This window comes from Peromyscus californicus, unplaced genomic scaffold, assembly GCF_007827085.1.
Source record: "Peromyscus californicus insignis strain IS unplaced genomic scaffold, ASM782708v3 Scaffold_3__1_contigs__length_106647218, whole genome shotgun sequence".
Taxonomy (NCBI): Eukaryota; Metazoa; Chordata; class Mammalia; order Rodentia; family Cricetidae; genus Peromyscus; species Peromyscus californicus.
Window position 1 is genome coordinate 95526930 of NW_026294551.1, and position 20471 is coordinate 95547400.

Sequence of the window (20471 nt, forward strand, 5' to 3'; positions counted from 1 at the left end):
CGGCCACCATGCTCAGCAAATGTATGCTTTACAAATCAGGAGGCCAAAGAGCTACCTGACCAACTAAGAGGCACAGACATTTTGGCCCTTTTTACAGGACTTTCAGGAAATAAGTAATACATCCAGGCTATGGTCAGATGCACAATCCTTTTCTTAACACTGTCCTTTGCTCCGGAATGCAGGGACCTGCATGATGCTTACCTATTCTGATAGCTGTAGTAGGCTGCATCTCGAGGAATTGTACACAGCTGCTTCCCATAACAGCACAAAGTCTGTGGGGAAAACTCATACTGCAAAAACAAGGAGAAAATACTAAACATATATTCCACTAACATCCTCAAGTATTCTAGCATGCTATGGAGTCACACCCAGCTGGTAAGTTAATAACTAGAACATGAGGTAAAATTCTAACAATGGTTCATAGCTATTTCAGGACATTTTTGGACTTACTATGACAGAATTATCATAGCTCTGGTTTCAGGTATTACAGACAGATACAATGGGCACAGGGCACTGAGAAAGGCCTGCCAGTGAGTACCTCTCACTTTGACCATGCATGACATCATGTCAGGAAGTCAACTATTACAAAGACTACACTATACCCTAGAGCTCCCAAGCACATGTATATGAGCAGAATCTGAGTGTAACACCACCTTACTGGATTAACCAGAAAAATTTGTTTTCCAGAAATACTATACCTTTCGTCCACAGCAGTATCCGAGAGACTGCATAACAGGGTCAATTTCTTGCTCAAAGACCTCTGCGAGTTTACTGCAAAATTTATACACCCGGGATGTCTTACGATTATACAGCCAGGCATTGTTGAACATAAGCCAGACATCATCCACATATTGCCAGGGTTCTTGATACTGCCCTGTATCCAGCTTCCGTTTGATGGTAGAAAGGTCCATAGGATTCTTCACAATATCAAAATAATCCTAAAAAAAAAAAATAAAATAAAAAAAAAAACCAAAATAAAAAAGTCAACTCCATGAGTGAATCCCCAAAATCTTAACAATAAAAAGTATCAGACATTCTAATCCCGAGTAAGAAATGGAAGTGAAAAGAAAATAATCCCAAATATTCCTCTGATTTGACTCACTAATATGGCAACTAACATGTGCACTTGTGATTAAATTACTGCAAAGGCAAAGTTAAAGAAAAAATAAAAGGAAAGGGATTATTAGAACATAATTTTAATGAAAATAAGGGATTTAATTTACTACATTAAAAATGGTGAACAAATGCATCAGAAAATGTACACTTCTACAGATTCCCTTTGGTCTACATAAACAAAATGCAATTTAATGATTAACACAAACACCAATCTCAAAAGAACACATGGCCTTTCCAAGTCTTTCAAGGACATCAAATAGGGATTGATACGTATATCATGGTTGGCATTTTTAAAGCCAATCCTTTTAGATAAACTTGTACACAAAGCCTCAAATATAAAGAGGTTCTGTGCTAAGTAAGTGGGCTTGAACTCCAGCAAATGATTCTGATCCATCAAACTGCTGACACATATTTTTATATTAGAGGAAAAAAATCCTCAAAGCAAGTTTTTTGTTTTCTTGGTTTTTGTTTTGTTTTGTTTTTTACTCAATTTTAAAGAGACAAAACAAGATGCTCAAAGTTCTAACCCATATTTCATATTAACTTACTGGGATTCCTAGGAGCTGGGGATCTACAGGCTGCCGAAAAGGTAAAGACTCTGGGTCCTGTCTGTAGAGTGCTTCTAGAGTTGGCATAAGTGCCTGGCGTAGCTCTTCAGGTTTAAAGACTAGAGGGAGAAAACAATGGGAAGAGAAATCATATATTGGGTGCTAAAGACACATCCATCATCACATTCAAACTACAAGCCTAGTGACTTCTACTTCCCAGCCACAATTCTTTTCAAGCTCTCTGACACTATTCAGCATGTGAAGAATCCTTAAACTAGAGGTGTAAGTTGGGTTTTTCTGAACATAGTAAATTGGTCTTTAAATCTGACACTCAGGCCATGAAGACAAATATTGCATGGATGAGTTTGTTTCAACAAAAATTCCCAATCTTCAAATACGGCTAGAACAGAAAACAGTTAATTTCTAATTCTGCTTCCCTGATCAACTGGGCAGTAAATAAAGCCATTTCATTGCAGGGACCTTTTGTGAATTCTCTGGTGATGCTTTTCTATGCTTGGCTCAGTTAAAATCAACTCACTTGAAATAAACCTTTACCTACTGCGCCCCCATATACAAATGTAAACAATAACTAGACTACAATAATAGTTATAGTAAACAGTAACTAGAAAGAGGAAGTTTCTAAAAGTTCCCTAGTGTTTCTCCAACATCTGTCAGAACCCACTGCTCTCACCTTCTAGCCGTCACATTTCCTATCTAGTCTGTTGGTAGCACTGTGCTTAGGAGAGTGAGGCAAGAGGACTGCTTGGGCTATGGAGTGAGACGTCTCAAAGTAAGTAAGCCAGCCAGCCAAAAATAAACAATTAAAAACAAACAAGCAAATAATTATGACGGCCAGATACCTTTAAGATAGGAACACACCCTACTTTAGTCCTTAGGGTGCAGGTCAGTGTGTTATAACCCTTGGCTCTTCTTCCACAAAGAAAACTGAACAGAAGGAAGTATATCAAAGCAGTTCTGATGACTGGTGTTATGAGTGATGCAAACTTTGCAGAGTTTTGTTTTGTTTTGTTTTGTTTTGTATCTTACTGGCTGTGGTATCAAATGCCTTTAATCCCAGCACTTGGAGGGTAGAAGCAAACGGATCTCTGTGAGTTCAAGGTCGGCTTGGTTTACATAGTAAGTTCCAAGCCAGGCCATACCAACCAAGAATACACAGTTAGACAAAAGTTCCAGTCGGGCCATGGTATGTATCTGTCTTCATTTCTATTTGGTGAGTCTAACTTTCAAATTCTGGAATTTTTACCTGATTATTTCTTCACATGAAAGGTTAAAGGTTAACAGAAAAATTCAACCTAACATCCTCATTTTAGGTATATAAACAGACACACCAAAGTTCCCCATAATTTATCCCCATCAGAGCAGGGACCCATCAGGTCTCTTGAGTACCTTGTGACAGACACTACCTCTTTTGCAGGACACCTGGCTGCTTAGCCCTTGTAGTACTGGCTCAAGGTCTAGATGATCAGGGAAGACTCCCTATTATAACGTAAAGGCCTACTCAAGCATACAGACATGCCCCAAGTAACCTTGTAAATAAATGAACAGTCTTGCTTTCTTTTTGCTAACTTCATTCTTCTGCTTATAAAACAGTTACAAAGGATCACCTGGCTTTTTCTTTTCTTTTTTTTGGGGGGGTGGGTATGTGCTTTTGTGTTTTTTTTTTTATCTTCTGAGATAGGGACTCAGTATGTATAGGCTAGAATTGACTACATAGCCCAGGTTGGCTTAAGTGCTAGGATTATAGGCTTGTGCCACTCTGCCTAACTATATCCATTATCCTGGAGTAATGTGGTGTTGTGTGTGTGTGTGTGTATGTGCGTGCGTGTGTATGTGTGTGTGCGTGCGTGTGCATGTGGAGGCCCAAAGCTGATACTCTAAGTCTTTCTTCACTGCTCTTCACCTCATTCAACAAGTCAGGGTCTCTGAAGTGAACTCAGAACTTGTAGGACTGGCTAGTCTAGCTTGCTAGCTTGTTCTAGGGACCCCTGGTCTCTTCTGCTTCCTGAGCACTAGACAACAGGCCAGCCAGCATACCTACCTGTCACCTATGGGGGGAGTCTGGGAGTGCTGAACTCTAGTCCCCACGTTTGCTGCTTGTGCATCAAGTACTTGAACTGCTAAGCAATCTCCACAGTCCCTTAAATAATTCTTTATAAGACAACATTTAATCAAAAGCTTTTTCACTCCAATAGATAAGGGGCTGACAAATTATGATCAAAATTCCTACTTTCTATGAGTCAAGGTCTCAAAATCACCTTTACCTTTTTTAATGACCAGGAAGTGTATTTCATCACAAATGAAAATTAAATAAAATTCAAGTTTTAGGGTCAAACAAACAAACAAACCCTTTTATTGGCACACAGCCATGTGCACTTATCTGCGTATCATCTGCTGTTGCCGTTGAGGGATTAGTTTTCGAGAGACGTTATGATGTACGAAGTCTGAAGTACTAACGACCTGGCCTTCACAGAAAGGCCTGCTAACAGGTGGGACTTGACAGGACATGCTCTACTTCTTGCATTGAGGAGACAGAGGTGGCAGGGCAGTCTGCTCATGCTAGGTGTAGCAGCCAGCACATACCTTTAATCCAAGTACTCAGAAGGCCGAGATAAATGGATCTCTGTAAGTTTAAGTTAGCCTGGTCTACAAAGTGGGTTCCAGGTTTGCTAGTACTACATAGTGAGACCCCATCTCAAGAAAAAAAAAAAAAAAATCTGCTCATAGGCTAATGAGATGGCTTAGTAGGCAAAGGCATTTGCTGCCAAGCCTGACAGCTTGAGTTCAATCCCCAGGACCTGGATAGTGGAAATAAAGAATCAACTCCCACAAGTTATCCTCTGACTTCCACTTACCTGCATGTATCATGTGTGTGCACCCCCATTTAAAAAAGAAAATTAATTTTAGGGGCTAGAGAAATAGCTTACTGGTTAAGAGCACTTGCTGCTCTCTCTTCCTGGGGACTGGAGTTTAGTTCCCATCACCCATGTTGAGTAGCTCACAACCACCTGTAACTTTAGCTCCAGGGGATCCTACTCCATCTTCTAGACACTGTGGACGGACGAACACACATGAACGAAAACACACACACACACACACACACACACACACACACACACACACACACACTCTTAAAGAAAAGGTCTGGTCACTCTCACTCTTTTCCCCGGTAGTAACTAAATGTGTCTCACTCTGTTTATTCGTTAATTAAACAACTATTTAAAGCTTATGCTAAATAAAGTATTTTCAAATTCCCACCTTTACCATGCTTGTGTATTATGACTCCATAAGGACTCAAAGAGAAGTCAATAGCTATATCAAACCCAAATTCCCTGCAATTATTAGCTGGTGTGGCACAGAAGGTCATTACACTTTGCTAGCATCATAACCTTCACTCAGTAAGAATGCTAAACTATACACAGTTCTCCAGTGTGTGATTCATAAGCCCCATGCTGTCCAATGTGGTAGTAACTCGAAATATGTGGTACTGAAGATTCAACAAAGCAGTTTTACATCAATCGAACAATTCAGTTTACCGATCACCCGTCACAACTCAATACAGTACAAGTGTGACATTTCTATCAATGAAGAACATCCTAACACTGTCGCAGGCCTCTCTAGGGATCTCTGAGAACAACACTACGCCCTAATACAAAAATACACTATGTCAATAGTGACACTGAAGAGCCAAATGAATGGGAGGTTCTTCCAGACTTTGTAGCCACTCTACTCTGAGGAAAAAGAATGCCAGCCAGGGAGCACATTCTTAATAGGTAGTAGAATCAGTACCCTCAGTAAATCTCAACTTCCCACATGTGCTGCTACTCTGTAATCCAACAGGCAGTCATGCTGTGGAGGAGCAGCCTCAGGAACCAGCAGCAACATCAGCACTGGGGTGAGAGCAGGAACTGCTTTTCTCCCATGAAGACAGAAAACTTACAAGGATGACAGATACAAAGCTGTTATTCAATCCTAGTTTGTGGCAAAGTTTTCTCCAAAAAAATCAACTGAGTGAGCCAGGTACTTCAAGGACAAATGACAATATATGTTGCCAATGGTAAAATTTGGGCCTTCATCAAAAATGTTTTGGAAAAAAAATGCTTTAGAAAACTTTATCTGCCAAATGAGCTTGCTATTTCTCAAAACTTTGAAGATTTGTTTGAGAAAACTGACAGTGATACTAAAAAAATGTGGGTCTTTGGGGGGGGGGGGGGGGGGGGGTTGATACAGCACCAAGTATGCCAGCACTTAGAAAATGTTCATAACTCAGTGACCTAGTACCTTGCAGGGGACAGCAGGATGACATTAATGCACCCTCCAGAGCCTCTGCTTGTTGATTGTGAAGTATCTCTCAGAGCAGAGGACCCCAGGCACCTAAAGAGCCACGGGTAACACTCCTCTCTTCACTACTAGGCTGTCTGAATGAGAATGGCAGCCCCTCACACAGCTCTGTAAACAGGACTGTCAGCACAGCAGAAGGGAGGCAGATCTCAACAGTCCAACTCAGTTGCCTTAACACTCCTCAAAACATTGCAGGATTACAAAATAATGTCACATTTTTACTATTTTTGTTTGGAAAAGGTCATTTTTGTAAAAATGTGTTAAATGAGGCTGGCGACATCATAGGTAGAGTACAGGTTCCATTCTTGGGATACAGGTGGGGTAAATGTTACCATTAACAGACATTAATTTAAATGAATTAAATATTTTTATTTTTCTCAGTTTTACTCCTTAAAAAGATAAGCAATGACAAGATAGTCCGCATAACCAAAACCCCTCTGGCACCCTCAATTATAAAAGCAGTAAGTCTCTTTCCTACTATGGAGCGTTACTGCCTCGGCCACCTACATTCTCTGCACTTTCTCAAAAGTGCCTGTTACGTGATGCTCTTAACGTCCAAGGTCAAGGTCACCCTTTTAAGCAAGGGTCACTTGACAATCTTCCAACACCCTATTCCTTCCTACCATGACACACCTTAGGTGGAGTACATTCAATTTCTACTTGTCCTAAGCTAACCTCACACATCTGGAGCTCCATAATCCCACCCCATGCCAAGTCACAGCAGCATTAGTGCCCCTTACTCCCCTCCATCAGCTGAAATCTCTAATTCACACACACATGAACAAACATGCTGACAGCGATAATTGTGTTCATCAGTTCTTTATACCTGGCTCTGCAGAGCCTACACTCCTTAGCCTGCTCCAAGGTCCTTCAGAGGCACTTCAACTCTGCCTCTTTAGTCTATGACATCTCAACTCAGGGCTGGTCCCTCAGCCACAACCTGTTATTGTTATTTTTCTCTACATATGTGTGTGTGTGTGGGGGGTTGTACACGGTGCTTGAGTGTGTGCAGATATGCACCCCTCTGCACGCATTCATGGAGGCCAGGAGGACAACTGGTGTCCTGCCTTATTCCTTTAAGAAGTCTCTTACTGAACCTGGAGTTAGACTGGTGGCTAGAAAGCCCTAGCTTCCTGTCTGCCTCCTACAGTGCTGGGGTTACAGATGCACATGTACAGTCACACCCAGCATTTTACATGAGTGCTAGGATCCAAACTCAGATCCTCACGTTTGCCCAGCAAACTCCCTTACATACTGAATCTCTCCAGACACTGCTGTCTCCATTCTCAGAAGTAAACTTGAATGACAGACAAGGAACATAAAAGAGAATTTGTAATCATTTTCCTGCCTCAGCTTTCAATCTTTGGTGTGGAAGCACAGCAAAGTACCTACGTTACAGAAAACGTGACCTACTTTTTTTGCGTGGCTGGGAAGGGGATGTTGACTGTGAGGCTGTGCCATTAGCACTGTTCTCTTCTTCCTCTTTAGCTTCCACTTTTACTTCGGGTTTCTTTTCTTCTACTTCCATTGGTTCTGATTTCTGCTCTGCTGTGTCTGTTTCTTCTTTTACTTGAGAGGATCCTGGTAAATCCTCTTCCATCATCTTGAGAAAAACAGAGGCACAGAAGACAGAGAACTGTCAGACCCTGTAACCTAGTCCAGTTTACTCGGAAGTCTCTTTGCACACATGGGTCAAAGGTACATGGACCATTCTTTTTTTTCCCACTAGGGAAAGGAACAAAATAATTCATGTCCCCTCAGCACTCGGAGGTAGAGGTAGGTGGATCTCTGTGAGTTCGAGGTCAGCCTTGTCTACTGATCGAGTTCCAGGACAGGCTCCAAAGCTATACAGAGAAACCCTGTCTCAAAAAGAAACAAAACAAAACAAAAAACTACCTCATGTCCATTGAGTCACTTTATACAGCACCGGTGCAATCATAGTTTTAATTGAAATTTTTTTCAATATAAAAGTACATTTACATGCTCAGTAAAATACTGATACATCTAGTTTGGAAGTAAAAGTATCTTAGAAAATTGAAACAAGGATTAAAACCCTGTGCTCCGAGATAAAGAGTGTGATATGAGACTTGGACTAATTGGGAAACCCATGTCCCGCCTGAGGGACACATCCCCTATTAGGTGGGACACTGGCTGCCATAAAAGAGTGTAAGTGTACTGATGGCAGAGCTGCTTATCTTTTGACAAAAATCAGATATCTGAAGTTTTATTTGCAACTTCTTGATTTTTAAAACACTGAACAGGCCAAACAAAAACAAATTCACAGGCTGGATTCAGCTCTTGGCCCCCTGATTTCAACTTCAGCCATTAAATTAGTAAACTAATATTCTGTTCTTCTGCAGAACTAGAAATGAATGAAGAACATTAATAAAAAGATTTCTAGAAAATTCAAACATTTAAAATGAATATCCAAACATCATGATAAGTCCTGAGGATATGTAGGTAAAGCTACCACACACAAGCCATGTACTGCCACCTAGGAACAACATCTACCTCAGACCGAGGTTCTCCCTTGGATTCACCAGGATCGGGCTCAGCATCATCTGTCTGGGATTCCGTCTTTATTTCCAGCATGGGTACATCAGGTCCTGGCTGCTGGGAACTGGTTTCAGCACTGGTCACAGAGGAGGGAGTGGGGACCCTATTATCAATGCTGGCTGCTGCCTGAGAAAGCTGCAAAGAAATCATAATCATCACCGCTGTAAAGCAGGTAACACCACTAACCTTCAGCTCCAGTCCTGTACAACTAAGCATCTGTAGGAACACTAAAGGACAGAAGCTCCCAAAGGGAGCTCTAGAGGAAGCCACTCCAGAAACAAGATTTACTTCTTCTTCTTTTTTTTTGGCTTTTCAAGACAGGGTTTCTCTGTGTAGCTTTGAAGCCCTTCCTGGAACTCACTCTGTAGCCCAGGCTGGCCTCAAACTCACAGAGATCTGCTTGCCTCTGCCTCCCGAGTGCTGGCATTAAAGGTGTGCGCCACCACCGCCTGGCTAAGATTTACTTCTTACCAAAAATGTAGAGCCAGAAGAACAGTTTTCTAATTCTAACATAAAATTCTTTTCTCTTGGCTTTCTACTGAATTATTTTACCATTATTTCCCTTTGCTAGCATTCAGACTCATGGAGAAAGGCTAACTATAAACACCTCAGTAGTTATGAGGAGGTTGGGAAATAACAGCCTACGTGAAGCAAAATATCCAATGAGCCTATGTTAATGCAGGACAATGATGGTGGTGGAGTAAGCAAACACTCCATGGCCACATAACAGACTTTACCCAATGAAGTACTACCTATATAAATTAATAAAGGAGATAAAAAGATTAAAAAAAATCACTTTTTGAGGGCATAGGATGCAGTCAGTGGCAGAGTGCTTGCCTAGTGTTTGCAAGACCCTGGTCTGAAGACAGGAAACAACTTATTTAGATAACGAATGCAGAGTCAGAGTAAGTATATATCCTTATGGAGAAAGAAAAATAATAATGTCATCTTTGGAACTGTCGTTTGATTAATTTTGTCATTCTACAAACATCCTGAGTATCTAAGAATGGAATTAATGTAAATCTGAGAGGAGGGGGATCTATAGATTAGACTCAAAAGAAAATGGTATTAAGATTTCTGTATTTCTAGAAAGGTACTTGGCTAGGCACTGGCCAGTAGGCCTGGGATGATGCAGGAGACACCTCCCATCCTTCCAATGCCACCTACAGAGAGGAATGGGCTGTTTAGAGCCACAGAAGATATGAGCCTCACTCTGTTGTTTCATTATGAACAAGAAAAGTCTCCTATTCTGAAAGAAGGCTGATTAGCCAGGTTGGAGGACCTGTAGTTTGGAGCATAGCATGTTTACCAAACCCAAGACACCAAGTACAAAAACTATTAAAACCTGGATGATATTAATCTAGAACAGAAAACAGGGAAAATAGTTGCACATACAGTTCAATTGTTTTGTCCATGATGTGATGTCTCAATGACTATTAATTTCTGTAAACTATTTTAACCAAGGGCAATTGTAAACCATGCCTTTAGGGCCAATAGTAGGAACAAAGCACAGCTCAAGTTCCATCAGAGATATACTTTTTGGCATCAGAGCAAAATGCTACAGCATCATGACAGAGTATTCTTTCTTTCTTCTTTTTTTAATTAAAGACAGGGTCTTTCTTTGCAGCTCCGGCTAGCCTCATGCTCACAAAGAACTGCCTGCCTCTGCCTCCCGAGTGCCAACAGAACACTGTATGGAAAGGTATCCTGTAGAGTTTGGCTCATTAGTGACAATGGTGGGACAGGCTGAAAGAGACTCACCGGTGTGCCAGGAGGCTGAGTGTGCACAGGTGTTGGCTGCTGCTGTGATGACTGAGGGGTAGCCACAGATGGTGGCTGCACTGGGGTTTGAGGCTGTGGAGTCACCTGGGCCTGTGCTGCTGCCTGGACCGTAGGGGTACTCTGTGTTTGGGCTGCACTGGGCACTGAGCCAGGAGTTGGGGTAGGAGTCTGCCCAGATGACACAGGAGTGGATGGCTGAGTTGGAGCCGCTGGCTGGGGAGGTGTCATCCCAGGCGGCGTTGGATGTTGGAGAGAGGGCATGCCAGCAGCTGTGGAAGCAGGAGGTGGAGTTGGGTGCAATGGTGACTGTGTCACTGGTGGGCAGGGCAGCTGGCTGGCCTGGGGTGCCAGCATGTTCAGAGGGTTAGGAAGAGCACCAGCAGGCACCTGGCCCTAAAAGAAATGGGACAGAATATGTTAAAACTACTTTACCCAATTGCAAACATCACAGACTTGAAGAAGAAAATTTAATCATAGTTTCTTAATTAGTTCTGCTAGTTTCATGGGGATGTCCCATTTGGACAAATTCACAAGACTAAACATTTATAGCATACACTGTAGCATGTAATAAAGTTCACACTGAACTGCTTTTCATACCTGAGTTGTACAACTACAATATTCATGGATTAGACACATTTACTTAGCTTACTGACTTTGTGTTCTGTCATATCTACTTATAACTTAGACCACAGCAAAAGGTGGCTTTTTTCTTTTGGGGGGGGAGTTGAGACAGTGGATCATGTTAGTACAGCGTTTTTTTCCAACTGGGGAGACACTTGAGAATTGATGACCTTTCAAAAAATGAATCAACATCACTGTTCCAAAGAGAAGTTTGGCCTAGGCACCCAGACCAGTTTTACAGGATGACAACCACACTAGCCATATCCTTAAGTGTTGTCTATAACTACTCGTACACTGTCAAAGTAGAGCTAAAGAGTTAAGACTAAGAGTCTGGCCTAGGAAACTAAACATATTCACTATCTGGCTTTTTACAGAAAATGTCTACTGTTGGTCACTGTGGCATATGGCTGAGACAGGAAGACCGCAGCCTGGGCTACATGGGGAGATGTGGGAAGGGGGGGAGTTGGTTTCTTCATCTCTGTTCTAAAGAAATGAGATGATAGAGAAAATCATTACAGAATAAATCTAATATATTCAACAACTCATTCAACATTAGCTCACTGTTTAAAAAGACATGAATTTTATATTTTGAGAAAGATTTGGCCTATTTTAAATACTCTACATGCAGCTGACATTTGATACACTACAATTAACCAAAGTGGGGAAAGCAGTAAAATGAATGGAAAAGGAACATCTTCAGCTTTAACTGAGTAACTGAAACATGCTCAATGAGAAGAGTGCTATCCCCTCAATAGCTCTGCTAGCCTGACGCCCCAACACAGGCAGTAAGACACACAAACTCAGTGACTAAGAGGAAATTCACCCTTCTTCAAGTTCTCAGGCATTTCTCAGGGTGCCATGTTAATCTTAGATCTCTAAAATTAACAGGAACCAAAATCCAAAGATCAAAACATAAGGCATAAGCAAAAAACAAACAAACAAACAAACAAACAAAACCCAATCATTTTACTTTTTGTGTGAAGTTCACCTAGAGAGAACAGAAGAATTAAAAATTACGGGACCAAGTGGAGAACAATGAAGAGATATATATTCTAGAATTCTAACTTCCATAAAATAAGATAAGATAGGATCTTGTCACAGAGGCTGGGGCTACATAAATACTGATTGTCCAGGTTCCCAAAATAAATGTACCTGTGAAACACCTGTCTGGGCTGCTGGCTGTCCCATACTGACACTGTTCACACTCATTGCCCCACTGGATGATGGGAACTGATTTTGTGGCAGAAACTGGTTTTGAGTGGGTGCCTGGGCCATCATGTTGTTGGCATGGGTGCTCATCATGTTCGGAGGCTGAGGCATCCGGGAAGGAGAGATGGCCATCTATAAGACAAGAATCAGGAGTGCTACAGTACAGAAGTGGTAGACCAGAGTCTTTAAGACATACAGTGCAGAGGAGACCCAAAGCCTTACAAATCTAGTACATTCTGGTCTTAAAGGTCAGCACTTGCCAAGGACTCCCCCATTCCTAGGCACTTGTCTACACCTTCTTTAGCAATCTCTTAAGTAAGCCAGCACTGAACTGTCCTCTGAATGGCAATCAATATAGCAGGCTATAATTTAGAATTCAATCATGCCTTTAATTAGTTGAAGGCTGTTTCAGGAGGGCAAGCTCAAGTCAACAGACACTGACAATATGAGTTGTTGGCTGCCTTGTTCCTCCCTCAATATCAATTCCTCCACATTTGTTATTCCAATACAAAAAAAAAAAAAAAAATAAGTAACAGGGCTGGAGAGATGGCTCAGAGGTTAAGAGCACCGACTGCTCTTTCAGAGGTCCTAAGTTCAATTCTCAGCAACCACAAGGTGGCTCACAACCATCTGTATATAATGAGATCTGATCCTCTCTTCTGGCATACAGGCAAACATACAGAAAGAACATTGTATACATAAATAAATAAACCTAAAACAACAAAAAAAGTAACAGTCAAATAATCCTCATTGTAGCAACAGCTACAATGTTTGCTTGTTGAAGAGAAATAGGAAATAAAACCTAGCTCAAATTCAAAGGAATAAGCACGGAGACTTCTGAGGCCCAGAGACCATCACACTGGACCGGGACTGAGAGGAGCACTTACACCTGGAACTGAGGCCATGCTGTTCATCGGGACAGAATGGTTCATGGGGGAGGCTGCACGAGGTCCCATTGGTGCTTGTGACAACTGGACGTTCCCCAGGGACATGGGGTTAAATGAATTCATCCCTGCAAACAGTTATGATAGTTCATTAATAAAAGCATCCACAAGGAAGAGAAAAACACTCATCAACTAACTCTAACTAAGACAGAACACATGGGTAACAGACAATAGAGAGGAACCCACAAGCAAATCAGAGCAAATGGTAGTAGTCTTCCCGTATCTGATGGCAGCAGTGGGTGGGAGGGTCGAGAGAGCTACGGCTAAGATGAGGACATAAGGACAGGCTGGGACAAACCAGAACTAACGTGCACAAGCACGGAAGCAACAAAGCAGACAAGGAGGCCTTGTGAAGGAATGAAGTTGCTCCATCTATACAGGAGAGATTTCCTAAGACAACCTGAGCGCACCCTCACTTAACAACCCTAGCAGCAATTGGCTCCCATTATTCCAAGCTTCCAAGCTTCTTGGCTAGGTTGATATTATTGTTAGAATTTGTGCTAAGACTTAGAACACCATCTCAATTTTGCAAGTATCTTCAGTAGGAAGTGCCCAAGGGCTACCCTCAGCCTCCACTTGTTTGCACAAACACCACACCAGAGACAAAGAATTCGCTGGGAAGTATCTTCAGATCATAGAGACTAGTTTTTATTAACTGTCTATAAAACTATGCAAATTGTGAGCTCAAAATAAATCCCAGTTCAAGCAGTTATTCTGCCCAGCACTGTAATCTAAGAGAATCCTTGAGGAAGTTTTTGAGAGGCCTTGCCTTACCATTGCTGTAGCCACAAGAGGATCTTCTTTTTTTTTTTTTTTTTTTTTTTTTTTTTTTGGTTTTTCGAGACAGGGTTTCTCTGTGTAGCTTTGCGCCTTTCCTGGATCTCACGCTGTAGACCAGGCTGGCCTCGAACTCACAGAGATCCGCCTGCCTCTGCCTCCCGAGTGCTGGGATTAAAGGCGTGCGCCACCACCGCCCGGCAAGAGGATCTTCTTATACTTGCAGTGACTATCCAAAACTACCACCCTCAAATGACCAAATTCCAACAAGGCCCAAGAGGACTTTCCAGGGAGCTTATAACATAAAAGTCTCCCTTTCATGAAAAGTTTGTGTAGATACCAAGAAACAGCACTGAAAGAAATCCACATTCACAGGTACTGATATTGCCAGCAAGGAAGGCTGTAAGTACTGACCCAAAGAATGTCTCTTACCATCTGTAGCTAACAAGTTATCTTGTCAGACCCCAACTCAGCTATGGCTCCCTATCTAGATCAATGCCCAATTACCCATAAGCATTCAGCTACACTGCTATGGCTCAATTTCTCAACCACTTGACTTCCTCCACCACTCAAATCCAATCCATCCAAACAAGTTCTTGGCAAGTTTATTCAGTGTCTGTTTCAGTATGCGGTAACACTGTCACAACTTCAAATCATGTACTCATCCCTCTCAAACTGCTCTGTATACTGCAATGTCTTTCTTTACCATTTGGATAATGTTCCCATTTTATTTCACAATCTGGAGCAATACCCTGCTGCTCAGGTCTCAGTATGTCAGGAGTTGAAAAGTTTACAAATGCTCCCAGCCCTGAAGCCCTACCTACTCCAAATAACCACAGAATCTTGAATTGAGTCTTTAATGGTTTAGCTAGCTATCACTACTCCAGCGAGCCATGGAGCTCTGCACACAGCCTCCTGTGGTTGATAAATACTTCCCAGCTTCAACCCTGATGGCCTAGAGCAGCACTGTACCTTCTCAGTGCCCCACATGTGCTTGTCACAGACTGGCTCACAGACTCTTCTGCTGAGTATTCAGAAAGGCCTTTTTCCTTCCTGAAATCTGTTTCTTTTATTTAATCTTCTAATAAGGTCTTCCCTGTTTTGTTTGTTTGTTTTTTGCGGGGGTGGTGGGTGGGTGGGTAGGGGTGGTGTGTGTATGGGGGGGGGGGGTGGTTGTCAGTCCAAAATCCTATTTCTGACCACTTTGGAAAACGCTCCTCTAATTTCCAAATTTTTAAAAACAAGAGACTCACATTATTTGGTGGACTGCATTCTTACCAGAAAGAAGGACTGGAAAGAACAAAAAAAAGAATACAAAAGAGAAAATGGAACGGGGAAGGGGTTGTTGCCATTGAAAGTTAAACTAAAATATGGCTGACAAGAAATAGTTACATACCTTGAGAAACCTGCATGCGATTCACTGGAAGAGGCAGGGGCCCATCTATAAAGGAAAAAAATTTTAATTAAAAAAAAAAAAAGGACACATATTCAAGTTAAAAAGAACTTGCCAGCACACCCTTTAAAAAGCACTCCCATGCCAGGCAGTGGTGGCACATGCCTTTAATCCCAGCACTCGGGAGGTGGAGGCAGGCATTTCTCCAAGTTCGAAGCCAACCTGGTCAACAGAGTAAGTTTCAGTATAGCCAGGGCTACACAGAGAAACCCTGTCTCAAAAAACCAAAACAGAACAACAACAACAACAAAAACAAACCCAAAAAACAAAAATAAGCCTTCCTATGAGGGAAGTTCAATGTCTTCACAGGCCACTGCCACACAAAAAGCTTCCAACGTGCAGACTTTTAGAGAACATAATTGTACATTCTTAGAAATGTACCCCAGAGACTGAAGGAAAACTAAGCAAACAGGCTAAGAGCTGGTAAAAAGAAATATAGTCCTTACTTGGAGGTCTCACAGACTGGGTTGGTGGGATCACAGGGGGCTGAGCCCCCGGAGCTGGCAAAGCTGGCTGGTTACCCAAGATGCCTTGCTTATGTAAACGTGACCTCCGTTTTTCTTCTAGTTCTTTTTGTATTTTATAGATTTTCTCTGCTAATAAATGATAGTACTCATCCTAAAAAACAATAATATCCAATGTTAAGGAATTGAAAAAAATCTAAGAAGCAATCATTTATTCTGTATGTTCTAACTAGCAAATGAACTCTTCACTCATTCATTTATTCACACACTCACATTTTGCTGCTGGGGATCAAACTTGGTCTTGGTGTACTAAGCAGGTACTATACCACTACAGCACATTTGAAATGCACTAACATTATTGAGACATCTGATAAACCAAAGAATCATTCCCCACCCCTAAATTTCTAGTGATGTCAGCATACTCTTTAATTTCTACTTTAATGAACTAGTGACTTTACTGGACATACCGAACTGAAGGTGCTAAATACTGTTATTTTATTTTTTTTCTGCACAACTGAGCTTTTTCTTGGGTATTCACTGACACTAGCAATAATGTACTACAAGAATCCTCAAGAGTACCCACTGTGAACAAAGACGGCCCAAAGATACCCTTGATGCATCCTCTGTCCTGCTGTGACACTTGGGCTTCACAAGAGAGCTGTGCAGGAGTCTCATCCTTACTGGGACATGTCTCTGGTCAAGGTCATCACAGTAAGGAGTCGCCTAGACTACACAGGTTCTCCTAATTCTGGATAACTAACTAGACAAACACCATTTCCCACTTACAGGCTCAACAGTTGCTTCGCAACCTACCCTGCTGTTAGCGGACTCATACATGTCCCCCTCCACTTTCTTAGCGTAGGCAACCAGGTTTTCCATGCGGCGATCCTTCAGAGCTGCAGGGTCGGGAGTTGGGAAGATGGCTTGGACGCTGAAAGGACAATATACTCTTATCAACCTGCTTTCAAGGCGGGACAGGAGAACTCTCTTTGCCTTGTGCATGAATATGGGAAACAATACTAACCTTTAATCTACACACCAAACACAAATATGTGCTATATGATTTTAAGAAAAGTATGATTCCAAATCCCTATTTTGAAACTATTCATTATAAAAAGATTAAAATAAGGAAGAATTCACAGTTGAGTCACTTCACTTTAACTTAGGAGAGGTAGATTGAACATTAACTTTTTGTATGTAAAATAACTGTCTGGTCATATCATATATACTCACCAGACCCATATTTCCCCCAAGTTTTTGGGAACTCTATAACTAGTCTCAAGACACTGAACACATCTGAGCTCAAAAGCAAAGAGGATAGGCTTCAGGTCATGTCTCTATGCTCTCTGATGCCATCATACAATGGGGCGAGAGTTTTGGAAACTCAGCCTTCCTAGGTCTCTTAACAGTGGGGATGGCTTTCTGAAACAAGCACGGACCCTCTGCAGCTATGAGCTATATACTGGGATTCAACATGCAAATGAAAAACAAAATCAAACATCTATGCACCTATAAAGAGCCAACAACACCCTCAGCCACAAAATGTGAATCTGACTGATGAGGGTTACGTACAGTTTATGCACTAGATGGCTCCGCAGGTCCTGAGTCACATGTTCATGCCAGCCTTTTCGAACCCCAGTGCTGGAAGGAGGTGCTGCTGTAGATATGGTGCTGAGGCTTCCAATGTTACCAGAGTTTGAGCCATCATTCATCAGTGGACTAGAGAGGGAGATAACAACACCTCATCCAGCTACTCAAGTGAGTCCATCAAATGCACCCCATTTTTTTCAACAATATGTGACTTAAAAAGCTGAAGAGAAACAAGTCATGTATATCCACCAGAATCCAAACTGTTTACCTGGTTGTTTTCCATTTATCATTTTAAAAAGAAAAAGAGGCTGGAGAGATGGTTCTGCTGTTAACAATGCTTGTTTCTCTTTCAGAGGACCAGACTTCAGTTTCCAGAACCCACACTGAATGGCTCACAACTGCAGGTCACTCTAGTTCCAGGGAATCTAACATCCTCTTTTAGCCCTTGTGGGCATCTTCTCTCTTTCTCTCTGTCTGTCTGTCTGTCTGTCTGTCTCTGTCTCTCCCCATTTCCACCTCCTCAGTGATTCTCTGCTACATGCTGAGTTTTGTGTGACCCCCACCCATTCTTATGCCCACTTGCTCTTCAGACACGAGCTATCTGAATCTTTGGTCTTACTTGGTGGCCCCCAAGGAAGTTGGAAGAGCTGATTCTGAAATCAAGTTTGGTGGCTGCTGATCTGCTGTTAATCCTCCTGCTGGAATACTCATCGGGTTGTTTCCTTTAAAGACAAAGAAAAATGCAATCAATCCCTACACTGGACACACTTTGAAGTTCCTACAATGGATAAGCAAGTGGTCACATAAAGAACTCCTATGAAGGATGACAAGATATGAAGGCAGAAACTCTGAAGGCTGTACTTTCATTAGTGGTGCTAACTTCATCAAACTCCACTGTCATTTTTACTCTAGAGCTGGCTAGTGTCCTCACTGTACTCTATGGCTACAGAAAAAAAGACCACTGCTCATTTGCAGTCTTCTAACTTTTCTTTTTCATTAATGCCAAATTCTCAACAACTATACTGACCTGCCTGGCACATACTTGTGTGTTCGGATTGTTCTTACAGGTTAGAGAGTAAACTTACAAAGTCTAAGTTTAGGGGAAAAATAGAGAAAGGTCAGTTTGGCTATAATCTTCCTATTAAAGAAAAAGATGCAACTCAGATTAACAGAATTCCCAAATTATACCATCAAACAGTAGAGGAGTAGATAGAAACTGGGTATTAGGGTTTCAACCCATTCTCCAAGCCATTATTAATTGATAATCAATTAGGTGTTTTTCCAAAAAGTAACACAAGGGTGACTTTAATTGGTCTGCCTCTGCCGCTTTTATCTCTCAGCACTGCTTAGATATCAAACTTGGGGCTTCATGTACACTAAACAAGTAATCTACCACTGAGCTACATCCCTACCCCTTAACTGGTCTTTTTTTTTTTTTTTTTTTTTTGGCTTTTCGAGACAGGGTTTTCTCTGTGTAGCTTTGGAGCCTGTCCTGGAACTTGCTTTGTAGATCAGGCTGGCCTTGAACTTACAGAGATCCACCTGTCTCTGCCTCCCTAGGGCTGGGATTAAAGGCGTATGCCACCACCGCCCAGCTTTTTTTTTTTTTTAAAACTGGTCATTTTTTAATGACTCCCTAGTGCCACCAATCATAACTTCATTATTAGTACTACTCACACTGTGAACACCTGCAGTTAAAAGGACAGAGGAAAAATGTTAAGGAAACTAAACCAGGGAATAACAAAAATCGTGGTGATTATAAACACGTGTAAAACTGGCAAATGATGAGCTACGGTTACCAGAGGAAATACTGATCTACCCAGCAGCAGGTTGATGGCAGCTGCTGAGTGTCCTCTGCTAACCAGCCTGATTCTACTTCCAATGATGCTCCGGAGGACCACAGACAAAAAGACATGGCAGGACCCTATGTAGTCCTAAGTGATATATTTAAGAGTCTGAGTCACAAGGATGACCTTTTATAAACTGTCAAGACAAAGTGGTACACACAGAGCAAATCATTGCTTCACTTGAAAATGTAGTTCTTTCCCTGAAAAATACCCCCCAGGTTTTCTCTGGAAGGTCATTAATCCAAAGCAATGACTCTGAAGTCAAAACACAAACTGAAGTCAGCCTTGGGTTCTAGGAAGCATTGTCATCTTTACACTGGATCTGGAGAAAGTTAGTTCTTGAGTGCTCCTTGACTTACCTAGGGCATTGAGAGTCCTCATCTGCTGGTGGGCTGGAGGCTGTGCTGCTTGCTGGCCCGGAACCTGAGGCTGCAGCTGCGTCTGGGGCTGGTTCATGTAGGGGAGTCCTAGAGCAGCATAGGCCCGCTGCATGGAACTGGGGTCTATGGGATTTGGGTTACTTAAAGAAGTAGCATTCTGTTGCCCTGCACCAACAGAACCAATTGTGTTTTGAATTCCACTAGCTGGAGATCCCAGGATGGCTAGAACAACAAACAGATAGACAAGCAAAGAAGGTAAGTAAAAGAGAGATGGCCCACAAATGAACTGTAAATAATGTGAGGCAAATACGTCTTTCAAAGACTAGGAATGTATGTAAAGCTTTAAAGCTAGCAAGAAAAGTAATGCTGAATTCATCTATTTTTCTAGCAGGAGTTAAGGAACAAAAATCTAAAGCAAATCCACCTTTTATGTTTAAAAGCAACAGAACAAAAACATTAAAAAGACATCATTTAGTAAAAATTAGTATGTATTAAAATCTAGAGACACCTAGAGTCAGTTACAAGGAGTGTCAAATGTATGACGACAAGGCAAAGTACAGCATTCTGTATGTCTCAACAGCTGCCTCTCAAATAAGGGAGCCTTCCTACAAGCGGTTGCCCCCACCTATCTGTTGGTGCTCACCTCTGTAAACTGAGAGGAATAGCAAAGGTGAAACCTGGTTGGCCAATTTTTATTCAATAAATCTATGAGGTGATCCTCTAAATTACAAAATAACATTTCTCCAAATTCACTTGTGTAACAACATCATTAGCAACAAGCCTTTCTCAACAAGACCTTCTCAGGAACACCTGTCCAGGAGAGCA

The 20471-nt window shown here is 41.8% G+C and overlaps 1 protein-coding gene across 1 annotated transcript in view; it reads right to left on the bottom strand.

Moving 5' to 3' along the window:
* Positions 1-20471, bottom strand: part of Crebbp (CREB binding protein) — a 141728-nt gene that overhangs the window by 27937 nt on the left and 93320 nt on the right. The window contains 14 exon segments of the mRNA XM_052759244.1: positions 202-290; positions 699-938; positions 1665-1783; positions 7437-7626; positions 8535-8714; positions 10341-10754; positions 12135-12323; positions 13079-13203; positions 15309-15353; positions 15812-15983; positions 16643-16760; positions 17402-17548; positions 18039-18141; positions 19626-19868. Of these exon segments, the coding sequence (XP_052615204.1) occupies positions 202-290; positions 699-938; positions 1665-1783; positions 7437-7626; positions 8535-8714; positions 10341-10754; positions 12135-12323; positions 13079-13203; positions 15309-15353; positions 15812-15983; positions 16643-16760; positions 17402-17548; positions 18039-18141; positions 19626-19868 (2374 nt within the window).